The sequence below is a fragment of the Dromiciops gliroides genome, chromosome 2, assembly GCF_019393635.1.
Source record: "Dromiciops gliroides isolate mDroGli1 chromosome 2, mDroGli1.pri, whole genome shotgun sequence".
Taxonomy (NCBI): domain Eukaryota; kingdom Metazoa; phylum Chordata; class Mammalia; order Microbiotheria; family Microbiotheriidae; genus Dromiciops; species Dromiciops gliroides.
Genome location: NC_057862.1, coordinates 549,180,929 through 549,204,933, shown reverse-complemented (window position 1 = coordinate 549,204,933; position 24,005 = coordinate 549,180,929). Strand labels below are relative to the sequence as shown.

Below are 24,005 nucleotides of genomic sequence, written 5' to 3'. Positions count from 1 at the left end.
TACCTGGTGCAGCAGATAGAATGTGGAACTTGGAGTGAAGGAGACCCGAGTTCAAATCTGGCCTTAGACACTTACTAGCTGTGTGGCCGTGGGTAAGTCATTTAACCTCTCTTGCCCTCCATTTCCTTAACTGTAAAATGGGGACAATAATAACATCTATGTCCCATGGTTGTTATGAGCAGCAAATAAATTAACATGTGAAAACCACTTTGCAAAGCCTTGAAGCACCATGTAAATGCTAATACTATTATTTTTATCTCATTTAATACAAACAACAAAGCAATGGCTGTATTATCCCCATTTTACAGATGAAGTAACCTAGGCTTAGAGGTTAAGTGACTTACCCAGGGTCACAAAATTTGGATGCATGTTAAGAAGGATTAGAACTCAGGTCTCTTTGATTCCAAGGTCAGCCCTTTCTCCACCATACCACCTAGAAGCCTACATATACAATTATTTTTGCATGTTATATCTCTCCTCTCCTTCTCCCTCCACCCTCAGAAGAATGTAGATTCCTTGAAAGTAGGGGCTATTTGCCAATTTTGGTTTTGGATACTCTGTGCATCAGACATAGAAGATGCATAGTAAATTCTCCCTGGATTAGACTGAACTGGATCTCAAAACTTCTACTCACTGTATTCTTAGTAGACTTCTGATCATTTAAAAGCAAAACAAAGAAGATAGCAAATCAAATGCAGAAAGGGAAATAGGAAAAGGTGGGCAAGTGCAAATTTAGCAAAAAGCTTATCCCAAAGTCTCATGACATTTCTAGTTATTAATCAAAGAGCAAATGTGGTTTGTTCAGAGCAAAGAAAAGAAGCTTCAGTCCTGTACCCTGTGGTGCTGCCGAGATCAGTCTAAACATGAACACCTTCCTGCATAACAGGAGTGTTAATATCTGCTTAAATATGCACTTAGAGGACTGTTATCACTTGATCACAATCCTTCACTCACTAGGTTAATGTTTGGCCCTCTTTATCCACATCACTGAAATCTCCTGACAGAATTTCTACACTTTTCTGGCTAAATCACTTGGGAAATTCTCCTGGGGATATCAGGAGCCTGACCTTTTTTATTTAAATGGTGAAATGGCAAACTTTGGCTAGGCAACCCCCTCTCCCCTCCCCCCCCCCATTTATTCTCCAAGGACCACATTTTACTCTCAATTTCCTACACATAATTTCCATTGAATTATTTCTAATTTTTTTTGTTTCTGTCAAGTCATTTCCTTTACTGTTTCCCACCCCGTTTTCTAGAAGAGGATGCAATCAGATATATCCTTTAGTGCTGGGCTGATAGGAAATTAGAGACCCAACATTTGTGGAAGTGGTTCTAAATCAATCCTGTATCAAATACCTCTAGGCAAAGATCTCCACAGAATTGTGCTACTTGTGCCCTGCACAGTCAGCTGACTTTGTTGAAAACCTGTGCTTCTGCTTTTATAACTTATGTTCTGCATTTTTTATTCCCTGCGATGTTTGATTTTGGATTGTCAAGAGGAGTTGAGCGGAGAGAACGGCAGGGAACAAAAGCTTTCTTATTTGGGCACTCTTGAGTCTTAAAATGTGACCATTCTTACAACACAACATGCCAGACAGGTAACTTGGTCATTTAGCCCAGTGACCAGCAGCAATAATAGGTAGCTTATTTATAGTCACTGAGAAACATCTTATTGTCAAGACTGCCATAAATGGGTATCAAGGAAAAAAGCACTGTACTCAGAATCAGAATCCTGTGTGACCTTGGGCAAATAACCCCCATCTCCGGGACTCAGTTTCCACATTTATAAAATTGAACTCAGAGGTCCCTTCTAGCTGGTAATACTATGATTCTGTGACCTGCCTCAGGAAGTTTATGAGATAATGACTATAAAGTACTTATCACACTTTCATATGCACTATCAATGTCTGCTGTTCTTACAGTTAGGTCTAAATTCTCAGGCCCACACGAAGACCACTTCAGCAGGACAAGGACAAGACAAAATCATAAAGTAGGTGAAGTCTGTCCTTGGCTTTCCCATCACCATTTTTTCTGGGGGCCTCTTTTTACTTTTCTGACAACTGAAACCCAGGAAAGTGAAGGGCTTAGCCTAAGTCACATAATGAGTTAGTGACAAAGTGGTGTAGACTGGTATCTAGCAACTGGTCCAGTGCTTTTTCTACCCTGGCACCCTCTAATGGTAATAGTAATTGTTGTTTATCCTTCACTTTGAAGAGGACCAATAACATCACAGGTCATGTTTTGACTCACTCATGGACTGGATTTAAGTGAGGTAGAGTTGCATAAAGTCATCAGCCTCACTCTCTTCCATAGCCATTGAGGACCAGTGGAAAGACAAAAGTCAAGATGTGCCAGTGCACAAGTCCAGGATGCAGGGGATGATCATGGTGTCTGGGATGTCTGCCTAGGCTTTAAGTGGTCCACAGAACCTGCTTCAGCCACCTGCATGGCCAGTGGAACAAATTATTTTCATCTGCCTATTCTACCAGGGAAAGTCTTCATGTGCTTGAGGTAGACATCCCCCTAGCTCAAACCTGTTGGTTACCCCCAAACTGGTTAAGTTTGTCTGCCAAGGTGGTTTTACCAGGGTATGGTCACTAAGGGGGCATAAGCAACCCTGAAAAGGACTCAGCAAGCCCTCACGCCAGAGATGCTAGTCCTTCCAGGACACCCCCACACCCCAATAATAATAATAACTACTACTAGCATTTATGCAGTACTTATGTGACAGGTTCTATTCTAAGCACTCCACTAAAATAATTCCATTGATCCTCACAACAACCAAGGGAGGTAGATGCTATTGTTATCCTCATTTTATAAATGAGGAGATTGAGGCAAACAGAAGTTAAATGACTTGTCTAGGGTTACATAGATAGTGTCTGAGGCCAGATTTGTTTTTGGTTTTTTTTGTTTTTTTTTTAGTGAGGCAATTGGGGTTAAGTGACTTGCCCAGGGTCACACAGCTAGTAAGTGTTAAGTGTCTGAGGCCGGATTTGAACTCAGGTCCTCCTGAATCCAGAGCCAGTGCTCTATCCACTGCGCCACCTAGCTGCCCCCTTAAATTTTTTTTTCTTAATTTTTTGGTGAGGCAATTGGGATTAAGTGACTTGCCCACGGTCACACAGCTAGTAAGTGTCAAGTGTCTGAGGTCACATTTGAACTCAGGTCCTCCTGACTCCAGGGCCAGTGCTCTATCCACTGTGCTACCTAGCTGCCCCTGAGGCCAGATTTAAACTCAAATTTTCCTGACTCCAGGCCTAGTGCTCTGTCCACTGAGCCACCTAGAATTTCAGGTACCATGACAGTGATCTTATGGGGTTAGGTGGATCTTCCCATTACTTCTCAGCTCACACCATGTATTTGGCTCTCTGGTTCACCTCTGTTTATGGTTGGCCCTATAGTACAGGCCCCCACAGAACAAGAGCAAATAAATCTGAAACACACTCATAGAAATTACGGGTCATCACGGACCCTTCTCTTTCCCCTTATGATCCACTAAGTTGTCATGTCTTTTGACTGCCTCCATACAACCTCTTTAAACTTTACCCTTCTCTCCATTCACATGTTCATTATCCTAATTCAGGCCAGGTCACCTCTCACCTGCAATATGGTTTAGCTGTCTGTGACCTCTACATAGCTACCAAACTGATATCACCAGAGACAAGAGTTATGAGTTACTCCTCTGCCCAAGAAACTTCAGTGGCTCCTTATGCCCCCAGAAGAAAACAGAAACTCTTCCATTGGGCATTTAAAAGCTCTTCACAATCTTTCTCCAACCCATCTATTTGGGCTGACACATCGCTCACCTAAAAGAAATCCATGTTCCAGTCCAACTGGACTACTTGCCCTTCCCCATCCATTCCATTCTATTCCATCCCATCCCCTTATAGGCTGCTCCCCATGCTTAGAACCTCTCCCTCCTTTCCTTTTGCTTCTTGGGTCTTACTAGGCCCCTTCTAGCCCTACTAGCAACTCTAAAATAATTTCCTCCAAGAAGCCTCTTCTGATTCAGTCACTCGGAATATCACCATTTTGTATTTGTTGTCTTGTTTAAGTATTATCATTTACAAATCTTTATGTGTATTATTTGCCACCTTCAAGTCTCCCTCCCCTCCTCACAAGTAAAGCTTCTTGAAGGCAGGGATTGTTTCATTTTTGCCTTCACTTCCCTCATGCCTGGAATGGTGCCTAGATAATAGTAATTCTTAGTAGAGAACATTGAAGGCTCATAGGCCTACATGATCTAGAAATCTCAGAGACCCTATGGTCATTTTACAGATGAAGAAACTGAGGCCCAGGGAAGTGAAATGACTTGCCAAAGGTGACAAAGGTATTAAGTATCAAAGCCAGAAAGATAATGGTTTTGAGAGCTACAGATGAGGACACGATGAAGGAACTGGGCAACTAGGGCAGAGGAGAACCAGCTCTGGGGACAAATTTTGCTTCCATTATCATGTGGACCTAAAGCTTAGACATGCTGGAAACCCTCATGAAGGTGGAAGCTTCAAGCTAGAGCTGGTGTTTCAGCATTAAGGCTAAGCAGACTCCCAAGTTCTTTGCCATGGGTGAGTAAGCATGCTGGGGTGGGGCAAGAGAGGCCTTTGCAATGAACTGTTTGGGAGCAGCTTTAGTGTTATAAAGGACCTGCCACCTACACAGAGGGAGAAAAAAGAAATAGCAGTTAGAATGGAGGAGTGGGGGAAAACCCTCAGCTCCCACCTGACCTATACAAGCTATAGCTCCCTGCTGCCTTCGAAACCTGGAGAGTCCCCTCAACAAACGGCCTGTTTAGATGGTTTGGTTTCCATGGCAATTATCCATCGAAACCAGGAGAGCAGAGGCCCCTGGCACTTGCATGCTCCACCTTCTCCAAAACACAAAACCCAACAAAAGAGACCGTATGACAATCGGAGACAGTTTGCTTTGGGGACCAGTAGTACCTCACAAAATGGCTCAATTACTCATCCCAGAGCGGGGCAATATTCCTGGAGCAAGTGTGGGGAAGAGGAGAACTGTGGGAGAAGTCAAGCGGAAATAATCTTTATGACAATGACAATTTAAAGAACACTAGACAACCAGCTTGCTGGGGTGTTTTTAAGCCTTCTGAGCGGGGGAGGAAAATCAATGGAGCGGTCATGTGGAAAATTCCCTCTCTTCTCTTCAATGGCCATCCATTCCCAGGCTAGGGTGAAGTCATCTTGTAGCAAAAACCCAGCATTCTTTGCAAGTTATGTTCACATCAAGGTAAGGGGAGTGTATGCTTCTAGAAGGAGAATGGGCTTTGGGAGTTGGCAGGACAACATTCAACTCCCAGAATTTTGTGAGGATTCTTCTCCAGTAACTATGTGATGCAAAGGAAGAATTCTAACCAGAGATACTGCCACCGTGCAGGAAGAGTGATAGAGAATAAAGAAAGCCCCCTCCAACAAAATTTACTTCCATTTCTTCCTGATGAAAACAGGAAAGAGGTACTCAAAAATCTGAGTGAAAACCATGACACCTATCAGGTATTAAAGCATCACTAATGAAATGTTTCAAGCACATTAGCTAGCCGGGCTATGGGTGCTAGGGCAGCCTAACTGGGAAACAGTTCCCACAATGTGGGCCTCCCTAAGCAGCTGGCAAAACACACCCCATTCAATCCAACAGGCCTCCTGCATGTGTCAGCTGCTTTGACAGTAGGGATTGAAACCATTCTACTTATTTCCTCAGACCAAATTATCATCTACATATCTTGCCACCCACCTCCTCCTGTGCTTACCCAAGCAAACAATCTGAAGATTTCTTTCTGGAGGGAGGTACACTAGTGTGAATTTCCTGCCAAAGTGTTTATCATTTGGAAAGCAAACATAAAGGACCATCAGAAACTATTCTGCTTAAGGGGGGAGACACCAAAACCAAGGATTTTCATATATCCAGCATGGCTTATGGCAACATAACTGTTTTTTTTCTGTAATAAACTGAAGGACACGCAGCAATGTCAGCCCTTTATCCTCCTTGGCACCACAACAGGTCGTTGCTGGGTTGCGGTATGTGACACAAACCAAGGCTGCAGTTTCAAAGGCCTCCAGGCTCTGGTGGATAACAGAAGGCAGCAGGGTGCAGAAAGAACCATGACTCTGTGCAGCTGGAGGACCTGGGTTCAAATCATGCCTCTGATGTGTGCTAACTGTATGACCTTGGACAAGTAACTTAACCTCCCTTGGCCTCAGTGTTTTCATTTGGAAAATGAAGGGACTGGACTGGATGTGCCTTTAAGATCCTTTCCAGGTCTGAATGTATGATTCAGTGACCCTCTCTTAGGGAATTAAAGGTACAGTGGAAGTAGAAGACACGAACTCAAATCCTAATACTGATGTTTTCTACCTGTATGACCTGGAGAAAAAATCATTTAACTCCCATCAGCCTCAGAGGAAGAAACTACAAAAGTGGGGGTTGGACAAGATGGCTTCTAAGGGCCCTTCGAGCACTAAATCTATCCATGATTCTATGGTCTACTGTGTTTATATTATTTATTTATCATGGTAGTGAAGCAGGGGAGAAGAAGGGGGAGAATTAACAGAAGTATGAATAATCCAAAACAAGGGGAAAATTGTAAAATCCCATATTTTGCCTCAAAGTCTAAGCCAGGATTTTTTTCTTTCCTAAAATGTTTTGTACCTTACGCAAGTGAGTTTTCATTCCTTGGGCACACACCAACTGATGTTTGGATGAAACAACCTGAACGTGACCTAAGTGACAGGAGGCAGCCATCCCAGGATTAAAAGATTTTCTGTGGATGATCCACAAGGTGAACCCCATGCCTATAGAGCACCAAAGTGTCAAGTGTGTAGAGATCCCAGTAAATACAATTTCTATTGACACTTTGTTTACATTTCCTTTCTTAATACTATCTAAACATTGGAGCTATCCCAAAGTGGAATGGGCTATTCTAGGAGGTAGTAGGTTCTCTCTCATTAGACTCTCTCTTTCTCTCTCTTTTTTTGCAGGGCAATTCGGGTTAAGTGACTTGCCCAGGGTCACACAGCTAGTAAGTGTCAATTGTCTGAGGCTGTAATTGAATTCAGGCCCTCCTGAATCCAGGGCCGGTGCCTTATCCTTTGCACCACCTAGCTGCCCCCTAGACTCTCCTTTTTATCTAAATGCTTAGATCTTCATATCCTAAAAAAGGAGTTCATAACCTGGAGCCTGTGAGCTTATTTAAAAAAAAAACATCTTCTAAGTATATTCAATATTATTGATTTCCTTTGTCATCTTATGCATTTTATTTCATGCATTTAAAACATTATTCCAAAAAGAGGTCTGTGGGGTTTTTCAGACTGCCAAAGGAGCTATGACATGAAAAAAGGCCAAGAACCCTAGAGCAGGGCTTCTTAAACTCTTTCCACACTTGAACACTATTCACCAGAGAAATTTTACACAGTGCCAGGTATACAGGTATGTAAAATAGGTATACAAATCAAACATTTGGTGCCAAATTTTTTATGACCCCCACATTCAGTTATAGGATCCCATATGGGGTCATGACCCACAGTTTAAGAAGCTTTGTTCTAGAGGTCCTTATAGAATAGCTGGATGACCATTTGTCATATCTGTTGCAGAAAGGATCCTTGGGTTGGATGAGATGGACTCTGAAATCCTTTCCAGCTCTGAAATTCTATGATTCTGATACACCCACATATTTCTTTGCCATATGTGACAGTTTAAAAAACCCCAAACCTCAAAAAGTTTTGCCTTTTCTAGAGTAAGTACATACTTTAAAAAACAAAACAAAATTCAGCACATGAAGAAAGAACCAACAAGCTATTTTTCCTTTAGCCTGAGAAGTATTTCTCTTGGTTGTTAATCTTGCTGGCTTTTTTTTTTTTTTGCTAGTAGTAGTAGTAGTAGTAGTAGTAGTAGTTGTTGTTGTTGTTGTTGTTGTAGGCCTCCACCAGTTGTAGACGACTATGGATCAGAACCTTGAAGAGCCACAGGCCACAGTGTGACTGTGCAGTCTGATATGGGAGCTGCAGCTCCTGAGTGACATAACCAGTAACTGCCGCATCGTGTGTTGTATCTACCCCATGAGGAGTAGCTGGAGTGTCCTCTCCAGGGTGCTGGCCTGGGCGGATCAATATGGAAAACAAGCTGTTACCCATGCAGCACCTTTTCCCTCTCTGTGACATTTGGTGGATCCAAAGGAGAGGCAGAGCCAGTACAGTTTGCCGCCAGAGGAGTTGCCAGAGGGATGTGATGTCCAAAATCCAACTGCCTAAGGGACTCCGACTCCTGATTTTTCCTCGGGGTTAACTCCCGAAGCCTTTCCCATGTATGGGTATAGCTGCAAGGCAGCGGGGGTTTAAAATCAGGGTTTCCTTCCCCTAGGTGGGTTGCCTGCCAAGGCTAATGAGCCCCACCTGCCCAAAGCGACTGGGTTTAAGGCACCAGTGACTCACCTTCACCCCTTCTACTGTTAGCGGAAACAGTTCCACCACGAGAAGGCCAGGAGTTGGGCTTCAGTTGTTAGAGGCTATTTGAGACACACGCTATTGGAACATTTTATAGAGAGTGGGAGCTTATCCCTACTCCCACCCCGGCATGACAAACTTTTTTTTTTTTTGCTAAAGCCAGCAGTATATGGGGATGACACAGCTTCTCTCTGGGCAGTTACTGGAGTTGGAATCAATATTAATGGAGTCACCGTCACCAGCTAGGCATGGAAGCAGATGTGAAGTATTATTATATCATCAGATGCTCAACAGTATCATGGAAAGAGTTCTGGACTTGGAGCCAAAAAAAGATCAGGCTGGCTTTGATTGCCACCTAGTCTTGTGACCATGGGGTAAGTTCTTTGGCTACCTCTTTGAAGTTTAAAGACCTCATCCCCCAGACGGGGATCATAGAAGCTTTGCTTCCTAACTCACAGGGTTATCCTGAGGTTCAAATGAGATGATGTATCCATAGCACTTAGAAAACCTTATGTACATATCATCGTTCACTATTACTTATGTTTCAGTGTCTACAAATATGCAGTTAGGTGCAGCAGTGGATAGAGTGCCGGGCCTGAAGTCAGGAAGACTCATCTTCCTGACCTCAAATCTGGCCTCAGACACTTACTAGCTGGATGACCCTGGGCAAGTCACTTAACTCTGCCTCAGATTCCCTCATCTGTAAAATAAGCTGGAGAAGGAAATGGCAAACCACTTCAGCATCTTTGCCAAGAAAACCCCAAATGGGGTCACAGAGTTGAACACATCTGAAATGACAACAAAAATCTACAAATATTAGTATAATACCCTAAGGGATCATAAAGTTACATATATCATATGTAGATAAATTAGAGAACTTTTAAAACTAATGAAGAATAACACAAACTGTATAAGGAAATCATTCTTTCAATATTTTCTAACCTTAAGCAATTAATTCCTATCTAATTGGCAGCCCAAAGGATAGAGTGCAGAGGAAATTCTGAGTTCAAATCCTGCCTTGGACACTTAGCATATGACCCTAGGCAAGTTGCTTAACCTGTTGGCCCCAGTTTCCTCATCTGTGAAAATGGGGATAATAATAGCACCTACCTCATAGGGCTCTTCTCTTTTCCTCCTGGAGTATTTAAGATCCCATGAATTCAGTTATCCTTTGTCTGTGCTGATGATTCTTAAATCTACTTACCCATCCCTGACCAGCAGAAATATTGACCTTAAGTCTCACATCTCCAACTGCCCATTGAACATCTTGAACTGGAGATCGCATAGGCCTCTTAAATTCAATATGTCCAAAACAGAACTGACCATCTTTCTCTTCCAAACCCTCCCCTATTTCTATCTTCCTTATTACTGTCAAGGGCAACACCATCCTATTTTCCTTATTACTGTCAGGGGCAATACCAGTTCTTCTGCTTGTTGTTCTTTGTTCTTCATTTTCAAAGAGGAACAATGACATCAAGATGTTGTGTGTTTAGCTGTGGCTAATCAGTCCAATACAAGCTTCCAAAGGGTCTATCACAGGTTGGGTACAAGTAGTGCATTAGAACATTTGGGATGTCAGATGTCTGGATTTGCACAGCTCACATTTCCTTTGTCCTTATTCAATTCTGTTTTGCTCACAGAATGCAGAACTTTTCTTTGATCTGGGCACTCCATCCTGGGTGGTCCCGTACCAGTGTCTCCCATGTCTCACGATAAATACTAAAGTTCTTCAGAGAGACCTTCAGAGTATACTTTTACTGCTTCTTCTGACCTCCATGTGAGTGCTTGCCTTGTGCAAGTTCTCCATAAAAAAGTCTTTTAGGCAAGCATGAGGTTGGCATTTGGGCTATGTGGCCAGTCCACTGGAGTTGTGTTCTCTCTTTAGTAGAGGTTGAATGCTTGCTTGGCAGTTCGGTTCAAGAAAGGACCTCAGTATCTAGTACTTTATCTTGCCAGGTGATCGTCAGAATCTTTCTAAGAGTTCAGTTTTCTGGCATGGCACTGGTAGACTTTCCAGGTTTCACAGGCATACAACAATGAGGTCAGCAGAATGGCTCTGTAGACAGTCAGTTTGGAGGCAGCCTTATATCTCTTCTCTCTCACACTTTTCTTCAGAGCCCCCAAAATACGGAGCTAACTCTGGCATGCATCAACTTCATCACCTATGTGTCTATCTCTGGAAAGTATACTGCCAAGGTAAGTGAGTTATCCACAGCATTTTTCCACTTATTTCATTTCATCCTCCAGTAGTTTCACATATGGATAGTGTGATGCCAGCTGGTGGAAGACCTCTGTTTTCTTGGTGTTGATTGTCAGGCTAAACTTAGCACAATCAGCAGAGGATCAATGATCCATACTTTGCATCTCAGTCTCAGAGAGTAGCCAATCACCTGTGAACAAAAAGTCATGCACTCTCTTTCTACTTTGGTCTTAGTTTGTAGCATTTTCAAGTTAAATAGTTTACCATAAGTGCAGTATCTGACCTTGATGCCATTTTTGTCCTTATTGAAGGCATCTCTGACAACATCATGGAAAACATCATGCTGAAAAACATGGGAGCAAGCCTACAACCCTGCTTCACTCTGTTGGTGACTGGTAAAGTGTGACAGCATCATCCTTCTTCCAGAACCCATGCAAAAATTCTGTCATGAAACTGGAATATGATACTGATGACCTCTCTGGGCAACCAAATTTCACCATGATCTTCCACAAGTCCTCATGATCGACTGTATCAAAGGTCTTGGTCAGGTCAACACACATTGTATATAGACCTCTCTGTTCCACTTCTGGAATTTCTTCTGGAGTTGTCAGGGAGCAAACATCATGTCACCCATTTCTTGGCCCTTTCTGAAGCCACATTGGCTCTCAGGCAGATCACTATCTTCCAGATGAAGGATTAGCTGGTTAAAGAGGACTCTGGCAAGAATCTTGCCAGGATGTTATATTCTCATCACTGATCAGTGTGGTTCCATCAGGGCTGAGTAGTTGAAATGTACCATAGGTTTTTCGTCTATAAATAACCTTTGGGTCATTATAGAAGTGCTTTGGATTATTGCTATCTGAATAGAAGTGAATCTCATTTGCCTTCTTACTGAGCCAATAATCCTGCATCTCTCTAAGCTTCACTTGTACTTTACTTTTAATGGAGTTAAATGCTGCCTTCTTGGAGATTGGACAAGTTGTCCTGCTGTTAAATCCTGTGAAGTTCTTGTTTCTTGTTTAACAGCTTCTGAATTTCCCCCATTATTTTTATGAAAATAATCCTGATGTTTGTGTGTGTCCTGGCCCAGATGAGGAAATGTATTGTTGTCTCTGAAAAGTCTCTGAAAGCTGCCCACTCCTTTTATACTCCATTGTGGCTGTTGCTGGCTCAGCTTTCCCTCTAGGTCAGCAATGAATTGTTCACCCACAGAGAAGCACACTAATCGGTTCACCTTGAGTCTGTTGACAGTAGCCTTACCATGGAGTTGCTGCTTTTGTTGAATGTGAATGTTTAATTTGGAGAGGATGAGTCTATGATTGGTCCAGCACTCTGCACCACACATTGCCTTCATCATTCTCAGATCCTAGTGTCTCTTCCCATTACAATAACAGTCTATTAAATACCAGTGCTTGTTGTGAGGATGTGGTTAAGTAAGTGCAAGACAGTTTTGGTGATGAGAAGGTCATAAGACACAAAAATTTTCAGTAGTAAGTGACCTTTGCTGTTGCTATTTGTGATTTCTCCTTTCAAGGACTTCCTACCATGTCTGATTGACTGCCCACTCTGCCATTAAAATCACCACTGTGTCCACTTTCAGCACATTGGTGATGAGGGTCTTCAGATCTTCACAGACTTTTCCTTTGACCTCATCAGGGTTCATCATGGTGGGAGCATGCACGTTGATAATGATGGAATGGTACTTTTTGCAAGTGGCAATTATATTGTCATGAGCTTGTCATTCAATCCTTTTGGGAGGCATACAAGCTTGCTGACTAGACTAGATCTGATTGTGAAACCTTTGCCAGCTTCAGTGCTCCTCATCATAGCAGTCACTCCAGAAAAATGTGTTTCACTCAGGACTGCTATTTGGATGAGATACCTACTGAATTTTCCCACAATAAGAGCTGTCCTTCAGTCTCCTGGATTTCATTCCATGTACTGATGGTGAGTGGAATCATCTTCACAAAAATGTCTGTACTCTTTTTGGTATCTTGACTGTAAGGTGGAATCCCTGCCTGCCAAGAAAACCTGGGTTGGGTGAAATAGACAATTTTGAGGGTACCTTTTCTAGCCCTGACCTCATGTCAAGAGGTTAGCAATGCAGTTCTTTAAAAAGCTGCTCAGACACCCACAGGGCTGCCAAATTCCATTGTTGATTCAATCCAATGAGAAGACAATCCAGTGGTTAAAGTCACCTATGTTCAGGGTTGTGGCTACATCCCCAAGTGCATCTGCACCTACTGTTTTATCGTTTGCCTATCATCACAGGAATTCAAGGTAGGTAAAATAGTAAAATAATAAAATAGTGGATAATGAGTGATGTATTTACTTGCATGCAAATTGGATTTAAGTGAGGCAGAGTTATGAAGAGTTATCAGACTCTCTCTTCCTGAGTCACTGAAGACCAGGAAGAGACAAGAGACAAATGTCAAAACAACAGGCTATGGCCCAGGATGCAGTGGATGACCTTAGAATCTCTGATGTCTTACCAAACTTTAAGCACTCGACAGTGCCTGCTTCAGTCTCCTTCATAGCTATTGGAACAAATTATTCTCATCCACCCATTCTGCCTGGGGGAAGCCTTCACATGCTTGGAGTAGACACCCTCCTAACTCACTGACAGGTCTGAGGCCTGTCAGTTACCCTCAACCTGGTTTAGCCCACCTGCCAAGATGGTTTTCCCAGGCTATGGCTGCTGTAATGCTATAGCTTCTTGAGCTACAAGTGAGAGTTGGGTGACAGGTGGGCACCAAAGGTGGATGAGCACCCTGGAAAAGGGCTCAGCAAGGCCCCACGTCAGGGGTGCTAATCCTCCCTAAACACCCCATACACCTAGGCTTGCAACCCAGGTGTCATTCTCCATTTCTCACCGTCTCTCATACCAACCCTTCCAATATTTAATCTGTCCCTAAGGCCCATCAGTTACATTCTTTCCTCTGACACTGCCACTGCCCTTGTGTTGGTCCTCATCCCCTCATACCTGGACTATTGAAATAACCTGCTGGTTGCTCTCCTTGTCTCAAGGGACTCACTCAAATCCTCTAGTCAGCTGCCAGTGATCTTCCTAAACCTCAGGTCTGACCCCACCCCACCCCCCATACACATACAACACACACGTTCAATAAACTCCAGGGGCTACTTATCACCTCCAGAATTAATACAAAGTCCTCTGTTGGCATTCAAAGACTTTCATGCCCACCCCCCAGTACTCTTTGATGCAGTGACACTGGCCTCCTTGTTTTCCTCCTGTAAGATACTCTATCTCCCTCCTTCAGACATTCTCTCTGTATATATCTCCACCTCCCAGCTTCTTTCAAGTCCCACCTAAAATCTCACCTCCTAAAGGAAGCCTTTCCCAATCCCTCATGTTAGTGCCTTTGCTACTGACAATCTCCAATTTATCCTGAATATAACTTTTTTGTGCATAGTTCTTTGCATAGTGTCTCCCTGCATTAGACCATGAGTTCCCTAGGATCTTTTGTGCCTTTAATTTGTTTTTGCTTTTCTTTGTAATCTTAGTATTCAGCATAGTGCCTGGTATCTAGCAGGTACTTAATAAATATTTACTGACTTAATGATATTTATAAAGTGCTTTGCAAACTTTAAAATACTATGTAAATACCATCTCAGGGAGGGGACAGAGGAGAGTTGGAAGGAGGGATAGAATTTGGAACTCAAAACTACAAATAAAAATGATTATTATGATTTTTAATAACACTATGTAAATGTTAGCTCTTCCTAGTTAACCAAGTTATCAGCATGGAGTCAGTTTGGAATAGTCTAAGAATCAATAAGCAGAGAATCATTTAGAAACTCTAGAGCTGGAAAGGGCCTTCAAGAGCTAGTCTAAGGTCCTCTTCACAGATTCTGAAACTGAGGCACAGGGAGGTGAGAGTACTTGTCACAGGTCATAAAGTTAAGTAATAGTCAGAAACCCATTTCCATGTTCCAGCACAGTTATCTACCCTCTTACAATATGGTGCCACCCATGCAAACACGATGTCTGACAGTGTCAGTGGCACTTTAAAGTCTGTGAAGTACTTTTCATGCATTATCTAATTTGAGCCTCACAATAATCCTAAAGAATAGCTATTACAGGTGTTATCAACCCCATTTTACCAATAAGAAAATAGAATCCATGAAGGGTTAGGTGGCTTGGCCATGCAAGGCCCAACACTGTACTAGTGGCCTCTTCTACATGACTGTGTATTGATTAAAGGAGAGGTTAGCAAACCCTTTAGCCCTAAATGGTGACACCTTTGGGATTAAGCAATGTGAATGTGAGCACCTGGAAGTCCTAAGGAGGAAGCAGGGGAGAAAAAAAAAATTAAGAGCGAAAGAGAATTAAATGTAGCTGATATTTCTATAGCTCTTTAATGTGAAACACATTGTATATATTATCTCATTTGATCTTTACAACAACCCTGTGGGTGTACAGCAGGTATTATTATGTTTATTTTACTGAGTCTCAGAGAGGCTGTGACTTGGTGGCGAGTCTTAGAAATCTTCAAGCAGGGGCTGGATGACCACTTATCAGGTATGTCACATTAGGGATCCCTTTGGGTATTGATTGCACTGGATGTCCCTGAGATCCTTTCCAGCTCTCAAATTCTGTGATTCTGTGACTTGCCTACAGTCATACAACCAGCAAGTGTCAGAGGTGGACTTTGAATTTCAGTAGCCTCATTTCAGATTCAGTATCTATCCATCTAGCCATCATGCTGGCTCTGCTTAAGATGGGGAATGGGACAGCAGGAGATGAAGAAGCTAAGAAAGAATGACTCCCCTCCACCAAAATAATCCAGTGAAACAAAGAAAAAGGGGAAAGAGAAAAGAAGAAGCCATATGTGGTAAGAAGAGGCATGATGTTACTAACAATTACTGGTCAGTGGCACTTACAGACCAGGTAGACTAGAAGAATATGTGCAAAACTCTATCAAGGCGGATCAGATGCCCTAGGAGCAAATTCTAGGCCCCAGAAAGATAATAGTTATGTAGAGTTGGAAGTTCTGAACTATTTTTGTGCCATGGGCCTCTTTGTCAGACTGGTGAATGCTGTGCACCCCTTCTCAGAGTAATGTTTTAAAATGCATAAAATAAACAGTATTGCAGAAGGAACAAATTCTGTTGAAATAAGTTATCAAAAAACCCCTTATTTTTAAAGTTCAGGGAAGCAAGTTAAGAATACCTGACCTAGAGGGGAAAGTTTTGGCCCCATATGTTGAAAGAGTAACTCAGAGATAGGTCAGAGGATCTTAGAGCTGGAAGACATATTGGGGAATCCTGTCAGACTCTCTGTTTTTACAGATGAGAAAGCTATTGCCCTAAGAAGTGAGGTCATTTGTCCAAAGTCACAGACAAAGAGCCAAATAGACTCTTTTAAGTAAAGTTAGGTGACTTCTTTGCCAGATAAAATGGACTCTGCTTACAATGTACCTTTTTGGATTCTAAGTGAATCTTGTTTGATATAGGTATGGCCAGCCCAGAATGGTCTTTCATTTTGTTGTTGCTGTTCAGTTGTTTCAGTAGTCTCTCATTCTTTGTGACCTCATTTGGGGTTTTCTTGGCAAAAAACACTGGAGTAGTTTGCCATTTCCTTCTCCAGCTCATTTTACAGTTGAGGAAACTGAATTAAGTGACTTACCCAGGGTTACACAGCTAGTAAGTGTCTGAGACCAGTTATGAACTCAGGTCTTCTTGATTCCAGGCCTGGTGCTCTATGCCTAGCACCACCTAGCTGCCTGGTCTCCTATTAAATAGGCCCTTTTATCAGAAATGAAAACTGTACTTAGGGCCTATACATTTTTTTGCTTCAAGATACATCACTGTAAACATAGAGGTTGAATGTTTCCACCCTTACTAGTGTGCTAAATGTTTTAAAATGGACAGACCCCAAATACCTTATTTCAAATAAATTACTTAAAACCCACTTATAGAGAGATTCTATTTTTTTAATTAAAAATTTTTGTTTGTTTTCCACAGTTACTAGAAAGCTAGTATTTGGTTCTAGGATTTTAGCTCCTGGTTTGATCAGCAGAGACAAGGTTTTTCTTTTTTTGTCTTTTTTGTGGGGCAATGGTTAAGTGACTTGCCCAGGGTCACACAACTAGTAAGTGACAAGTGTCTAAGGCTGGATTTGAACTCAGGTCCTCCTGACTCGACTCCAGGGCTGGTGCTTTATCCACTGTGCCACCTAACTGCCCCCAAGGTTTTTCTAAGTGCACAATGTTAGAACTATCAGCAGTTAAGTGTTTATGTCCCAAGTTAAGGGCAGATAAATTATCAAGATAATTTTATAGTGGAAAGGTCAGCCATTGGTAGTAAAGAATGAATATTATATACATGGGTGTTATCTTGGTAGAATCTATAACTGTTTAGTACTTTCATCTGCATTTCCTATACATGGTCCTTTTTGTTCTTTGCGCTCAACAAAACTGTTCAAAGGCATCGTTTTAATTAACTCATGCATGTTGTTAGACAAACACTTCCATATTTTGAATTTAGCCTTGCATGAAACCTAAATGTGAACCTTTGCTCTTTTTTTTTTAATCTGGAAGAAATAAAATAAACAATTATGATTGAGGATGAAGAAAGCTCTGCTTCCCCTCAGCTGCAACAACCTTCTGACATGTGGAGGTATTTCCATAGGTAATATGTGCTGCCTAATTTGTATTGGCAATTCATCGTAGATACAAAAGTGAGGATGAGGGACATGCTGAAACCCTTGCCTTAATTAAAAAGTATAGTAGGGGACATAAAATCTGGCCAGCTCTCATAAATCTGCTAAAAAAAAAGTCAAGACACTGTCAGATTAGTTTAAATAGGACCGCCGGAGATCTCTTGAGAATTCAACAAATTCCCTGCTAGTATTTGACACCCACTTTCCTGTCACTCTCATGAACTCCACAGGCAGCAGTTGGGCTCATTAACCAGCAACCCTCCTACTCGTCGATGACAAGTTTATCCCCACAGAGTGTAAAAATTCAGAGATGATAAATTTACTCCCTCTCGTAAAATGAAACTATCCTCAGAGCAATAAAAATGCTAGGAGGCTTTAAGAAAATAAGCACTTCATCTGATAACCTACCTTCATTAACAAAGTCTGGTCCTCCCGAACAGGGCAGCTCCCCACTGCTAAGGAGAACTGTTCTAAAGTCACTGGAAAAGAAGAAATTAAAAGGGTGAACTGGTTTACATAAAAAAGAAAGTTTTCTTTTGGGGGGGCGGGGGGAGTAGAGCATTTATGTCGTAAAATACATCAACTACCATCTTGTCAGTCTGTCTTCAGTTGTCTCTGGGGAAACAACATCAGCAACACAGTAATGTGTACTCCTTGAGGGCAGGGGCAGGATTTTTATTTATTTTCATTTTGTTTTAGCCTTGATGTTTTACATATAGTAGATATTTCATAAATACTTGTCAAATACTGGTGAAGGAATGAATAAAAAAACAGCCTCTGTAAAGCACTTGGTTATGTTGTGGACATGATTCTATTGTACATGGTTCAAATACTGTCTCTGTCATAATGTTACTAACAATTGCTGATCAGTGACACTTATGGACCACGTTGACTAGAAGAATGTGTGCAAATCTCTATCAAGGCTGGCCAGATGCTCCCAGCAGCAAATTCTAGGCTCCAGAAAGATAATAGTTATGGAGAGTGGAACTTCTGAACTGTTTTTGTGCCATGGACCTCTTTAAAAGGGCAGACTAGTGAATCCTGTGCACCCCTTCTCAGACGAATGTTTTGAAATGCATAAAATAAACAGGATTGCAGAAAGAACAAATTAGGTTGAAATAAGTAATTTTTAAAAACCTCTTATTTTTAAAGTTCAGGGAGGCAGGTTAAGAATCCCTGACCTAGAGGGGAAATTTTTGGCCCCATAGGTTGAAAGAGTAACTCAGAGGTGGGTCAGAGGATCTTAGAGCTGGAAGTATCTTGGGATCAGACACAGAGAATATTTTCTACATAGAAGGCACAGAGTTAGTGTGAGGAAGCCTTGTGCTAACCCAAGTTTATAACACCAGCCTATTTTTTGTCCTCTGAAACCACTAGTATTATTAGCACTGAGTAGTAGTTTTCTACCACAAAGTTCACTGACTTTTCTGGGAACCCATTTAAAATGACTGAGCACAAATTCATCTTCAGGTCCTTTTCTGGTTGTATGGCAACATTTTCCTATGTAATTTTTCAATGAAGATCATAATAATCCATATTTACATATTACTTTAAGGTTTATAACATGCTTTTATCTATATTATCTCATTTGATCTTCCATGATGTAGGTGCTTTAATTTCCTTAATTTTACAGATAAGGAAACTGAAGCTCAGAGAGGTTATACCCAGTGTTATGCTGTTAGTATGCATCTGAATCAGGATTTGAACCCAGGTCTTCCTCACTTCAAGTCCAATGCTTTATCTATCCATTACTTTGCTCTGTCTTCCCTCACCTGAATTCTGTAAACTCTCAAAATATTTGCAAGTCAGTCTTCTCCATTGACATATACTATCTAAAATGAAGGCCAAGTTATTCTTTTTTTTTTAGTGAGGCAATTGGGGTTAAGTGACTTGCCCAGGGTCACACAGCTAGTAAGTGTTAAGTGTCTGAGGCCGGATTTGAACTCAGGTACTCCTGACTCCAGGGCCCGTGCTCTATCCACTGCGCCACCTAGCTGCCCCTAAGTTATTCTTTATAAAGATAAGCTAAGAAAAATTATAGAGGGGGAACTGGCAAACCACTTTGCCAAGAAAACCCAAATGGGGTCACAAAGAGTCAGACATAACTGAAAATGAATGAACAACAAGAAGAAAAGTTATAAAATATGAATTAATTTAAAATACATTTCAGCTGACTGTGAAATATCTACAAATACTTCTCTAGTTAAAAAAATTCATGTAGTCTTCACATTGGAAGGAACCTCCAAGGTCATCTACTCCAACATGCACCCAGGAAGTAACTCCCTCTAGCAAAACCTTGACAAGTAATCCATCTTGCCCAAAGACCTCCAGTGAGGACAAATCCTCAGTCTCTAAAGGCAACCCATTCCACTTTTAAAAAGCTTTAAGTGTTAGGAAGATTTTCCTTAAACTGAACCAAAATCTGCCTCTTTGCAACTTCTACCTTTTGCTTGCAGAGCCAGGAAGAACATGTCTAATCTCTTTCCTACTTCAACTCTTTAGATACTTGAAGACAATCATCATGTTCCTCTTACTCTGTCTTCTAAAATCTTATATTTTCCAAGCTAGACCTGTCCAGTTCCTGAAATTATCATCCTCCTATGAGATGGTCACAAGGTTTTTGACCTTTCTGCTGTACTATTCTGAACAGGCTTTCATTGGTCAATGTTCTTCCTAAAATCTGGTAACCAGAATTGAACATAGCACTTAGATGTTATCTAAAGCAGAGCACTGTGGGACTATCACCTTCCTTATGATGTGACATTTCTCTTAATTCAGCCAAAGATTTCTTTATCTTCTTTGGCTGTCACATCCCATTGTTGACTCATAGAGCCTGCAGGCCACCCCAAACCACAATTTTTGCATCTGACCTTTTGTCTAGCCATACCTCGCCCACCCTGTATTTCTGCAGTTGATTTTGAAAACCTGTGAGACTGTTGTCCTTTAAAAACTAAAATTAATTTAATAGTTTGCATTCATTTTGCAGGGTTAAGACAACTGACTAATATATAATGGTGGCAAGAGTTTTCTGGAGGAAACCCCCCAGCACTAGCTTCTTGTAAAATATTTTCACTGGAATTGTTGGGCTCAATGGAATAAAAAACGTTTTAAACACTTATTGCCAGGCTCTGGATGCACCACACAAGGCTCTGGTTAAGACAACAGGCTCTGTGCTTCTTTCTTCATTCACAACGGATGGTTGAAATGTACACCTAATAATGACTTCTCATTCCTGAATGCCATCTCTAAGCAGTGAATCACCAGAAGTGATGACTCAGAGCAAATGCTCACTGCTTCTCTCTCAGGAGTGCTGTTGTAAACTATGGCCAATACTAAACTTCTCTTATTCTCAGACTCGACTGTCAGAGGTCTAAAGAGTTGTTTTTAAAATGATCTCCTTAATGGCATACTGGGAGAGGAGCGTTCAAGAAGGCGCTGGGAGCAAAGACATAACAAGAAAGTAGAGGAAGTTTGAGTTCCTTCCTGCATCTTCAACAATGTAGGGACGCCATTGAGATAGAACAGGGTACCTGCTATTCCTGTGGGGGTGAGAGTAGGGAGAGTTGGAAAAAAAAAAAAACCAGCGTAAGTCTCATCCTTTACTTAAAAATAAGTTAGTGTAACAATAATGGAGCCATGATCTTATTTAGGTGAGCATTCTCTTTGGAGGCTAGAGATTATAACTTATCCATGTTTCTCTATCCTTTGTGATTGTTATTCACGCCCTTCTATAATTCTTCCTTAAAGAAGCTACCCTACACACAGGGGACCTACCTCTAGGTCAGAGGTCCTTAAACTTTTCTGTGGGGGTGGGCATGGTACTCTGACTATCTGGTAAAATTTATGGGCTTCTCAGAATCATGTCTTTAAATGCACAAAATAAAAGATGTAGGATTACCAAAAAATCTGTTATATTGGAATATAGTTATAATTTTTTTTTTAAATTCAAGGACCCCAGGTTAAGAAACCCTACCCTGGGTCTTTGAACATTCTCCGCTTATCAGCATAGCAAGTAAACTATCCATCCTTGGCTTTCACTAAATGTCTGACCGACCTTCTTTTCTGATAACACATTTCCTGTATTATGTCGTTTCTGCCAAGTGTTACAGACGTCACTGGTGATGTGCTTCAACCTATTTACTCCTACCATGCATCTCCCATTGCCCTCTGGGTCACTCACCATTTTGATTGGGTAGGAAGTCTATTGAATGAAAACGTATATCTTGGACAGGCAATGCAGATGGACCAAAAGCTAGGTCCAGAATTCAAAAGGAGGAAGAGGGAATTGAATAGGAGGAAGAGGGCACACAAGATTGCATTTGGGAAACTTCACAGTGCTTTTGACAATCCCAAGCTGTTTCTTCACACAAAAGTATATCTTTTTAAATGCCAATACTCTTCTGGTGATGTTATTTAATTATGTGGCATGCTCTATGATAATAAAGTAGTATAAATGAAGTAAATAAACCAATATGCCCCTTTCCCCCTAATAACTCATGTTTCTTGACCTTTACAATAAGTGCTTTCTTCCCAACAGTTCTATGAATTAGGTAATATAAGTATTATCATCTTCTTTTTTACAGTAAACTAAGGCCAAGAGGGGCTAGATAATTAGTCAGCCAATAAGCATTTATTAAGTGCCTACTATATGCCAAGCACTGTTCTAAGTGATATTCTGAGTGCTAAGGTAATCTTGAAATGAATCAAATGAGCTAGCTAAAAAGTTCACTACGGAGAAAGCTCTAGCACAATACCTAGCACACAGTGGCCACTAGATAAGTATCTTTTGAAGTAAATTGTTAAATTATCCAGATAATTTATGTAAGTTCTATCTTCACCAACCTTCTGGACATTAACCAATGCCTATAGCTAGGAAGGTCAACATTAGCTAATGTTGACATTAGCCATGGTTTAGATTTTACTTGTAACATGCTATGACATGACTAAAGAATGAACTCTGGCTAATGTCGGAGGTGAGAGGAGTAATGTTTAGACGCCTTTTCAAGATTAACAATTTGTTTAGGTAAGGCTTTATATGTTGTTTAGAGCACATGGCTTATGAAATGCAAACCCTGTCACCTTGAGGACCTCATCTATTCTTTAACTACTGTCTCTATGCCAATGACTTCCAAATCTATACAACTTGCCTGCCAACTCCCCTAATCTACAGTCCCATATTTCAAACTGTTTATAGGAATCTTCACTTGAGTGTCCAGCTGTTACTTTGAACCAAGTATGTCCCAAATCAAATTTATCAACTTCCTTAAACTTGACTCCTCTGACTATTCTTTCTCTACCCTCCATTTCTATGAATGCCACCACCATTTTTTTTCTAGTTACCTAACTTCACTGAATTAATATTTGACTAGTTGGTTCAGTGGATAGAACACTGGAATTAGAGTCAAGAAAAAACTGAGTTCAAATCTTGCCTCGAGCACTTACTAGATGTACGATATTGGAAAAATCACTCACTTAACTTTTCTATTCCTCGGTTCCTTCTTCTGGAAAATGGGGGTAATATAAAACATATATCACAGGATTCTTTTGCAGATCAAATGAGTTGCCATATGTAAAGCACTTTGTAAACCTTAAAGCACCACATAAATAATAGCTATTATTATTATTATTTCCCTATCATCTTGACATGTATATCATATATATAGATGTTTTCCCCTCCATCTTTCATGTTAATTACTGTCATTAATTCTTTGTTTAAGACACCTAAGATTTACTCTTTTCTCTCCATTCTCATTGGCAAAATTTCTTGACAACCTTTCTAAAAGATCTCCTGGTCTTTAGCCTCTTCCTCCTCCAATCCCATCTAAAGGGCTGTCAGATCATACATTTTATACCCCCACTTTCCTGCTCAAACCACAAATGCTCCCCACTGCCTATAAGGCTCAAGTTTAAAACTCTTCATCCTGACATTTATGATATTAACTATATATCATACTTATCAATGGATTATAATTTAGCCCTATTTTACCCCTACAACCTACTTTTTTAGGCTCCCTATTCTTCTTCCATGTGTAAAGTTTTTACTTCATAGTGAAGACCATGAAAACAGTCTCACATTGAACTTACATGTATCCATCAAGCCTCTGACATTACAGCCTTAGCTAGATAGGCTCTTCATTGCTACCCATAAGCTTTGCTGCCTTGCTTATTCTGGAATTCTTTCCCTTACTCTCTCCATGAATTCAAATCCTATTCATTCTTTTTCAGGGCCCTAAGGCTCCCTTTACCTACCTCAGAACTGAGACAGAGACAGAGAGAGAGAGAGGAATGAAGAGAGGGAGGGAGAGAGAAGAGCAGAGAAGAGCAAAGGAGAGCAGAAGAGAAGATATTTATATAAAAATATATTTTTATCTATATATTTTTGTATCTATATTGTACTTGGGAAAATTTACAATGTATATGGCTGTGTTTTTGCTAACCGTTCAATTTTTCACTAATAGGACTGTGATCACTTTAAGGACAGGACTATCTTATATGACTTTTGGGTACCTCATCATGCCCAGCACAGGGCTTTACACGTAGACAACCTCAATCGACCTTTGTTGAATGAAATGGTAACTCCTCCGTGAAAATCTAAAAGGGACTGAACCCACCATGAATGCTGAATAGAAATTTGATTGTCTTTCCTAGAAGAAGGGCATTTTTTTCTCTCTCT

At 41.0% G+C, this 24,005-nt stretch overlaps 1 protein-coding gene across 1 annotated transcript in view; it reads right to left on the bottom strand.

Moving 5' to 3' along the window:
* The window catches only part of ACOXL (acyl-CoA oxidase like), a 536,612-nt gene that overhangs the window by 57,908 nt on the left and 454,699 nt on the right, over positions 1-24,005 (bottom strand). Inside the window, 1 exon segment of the mRNA XM_043984906.1 lies at positions 17,741-17,811. Within this exon segment, the coding sequence (XP_043840841.1) occupies positions 17,741-17,811 (71 nt within the window).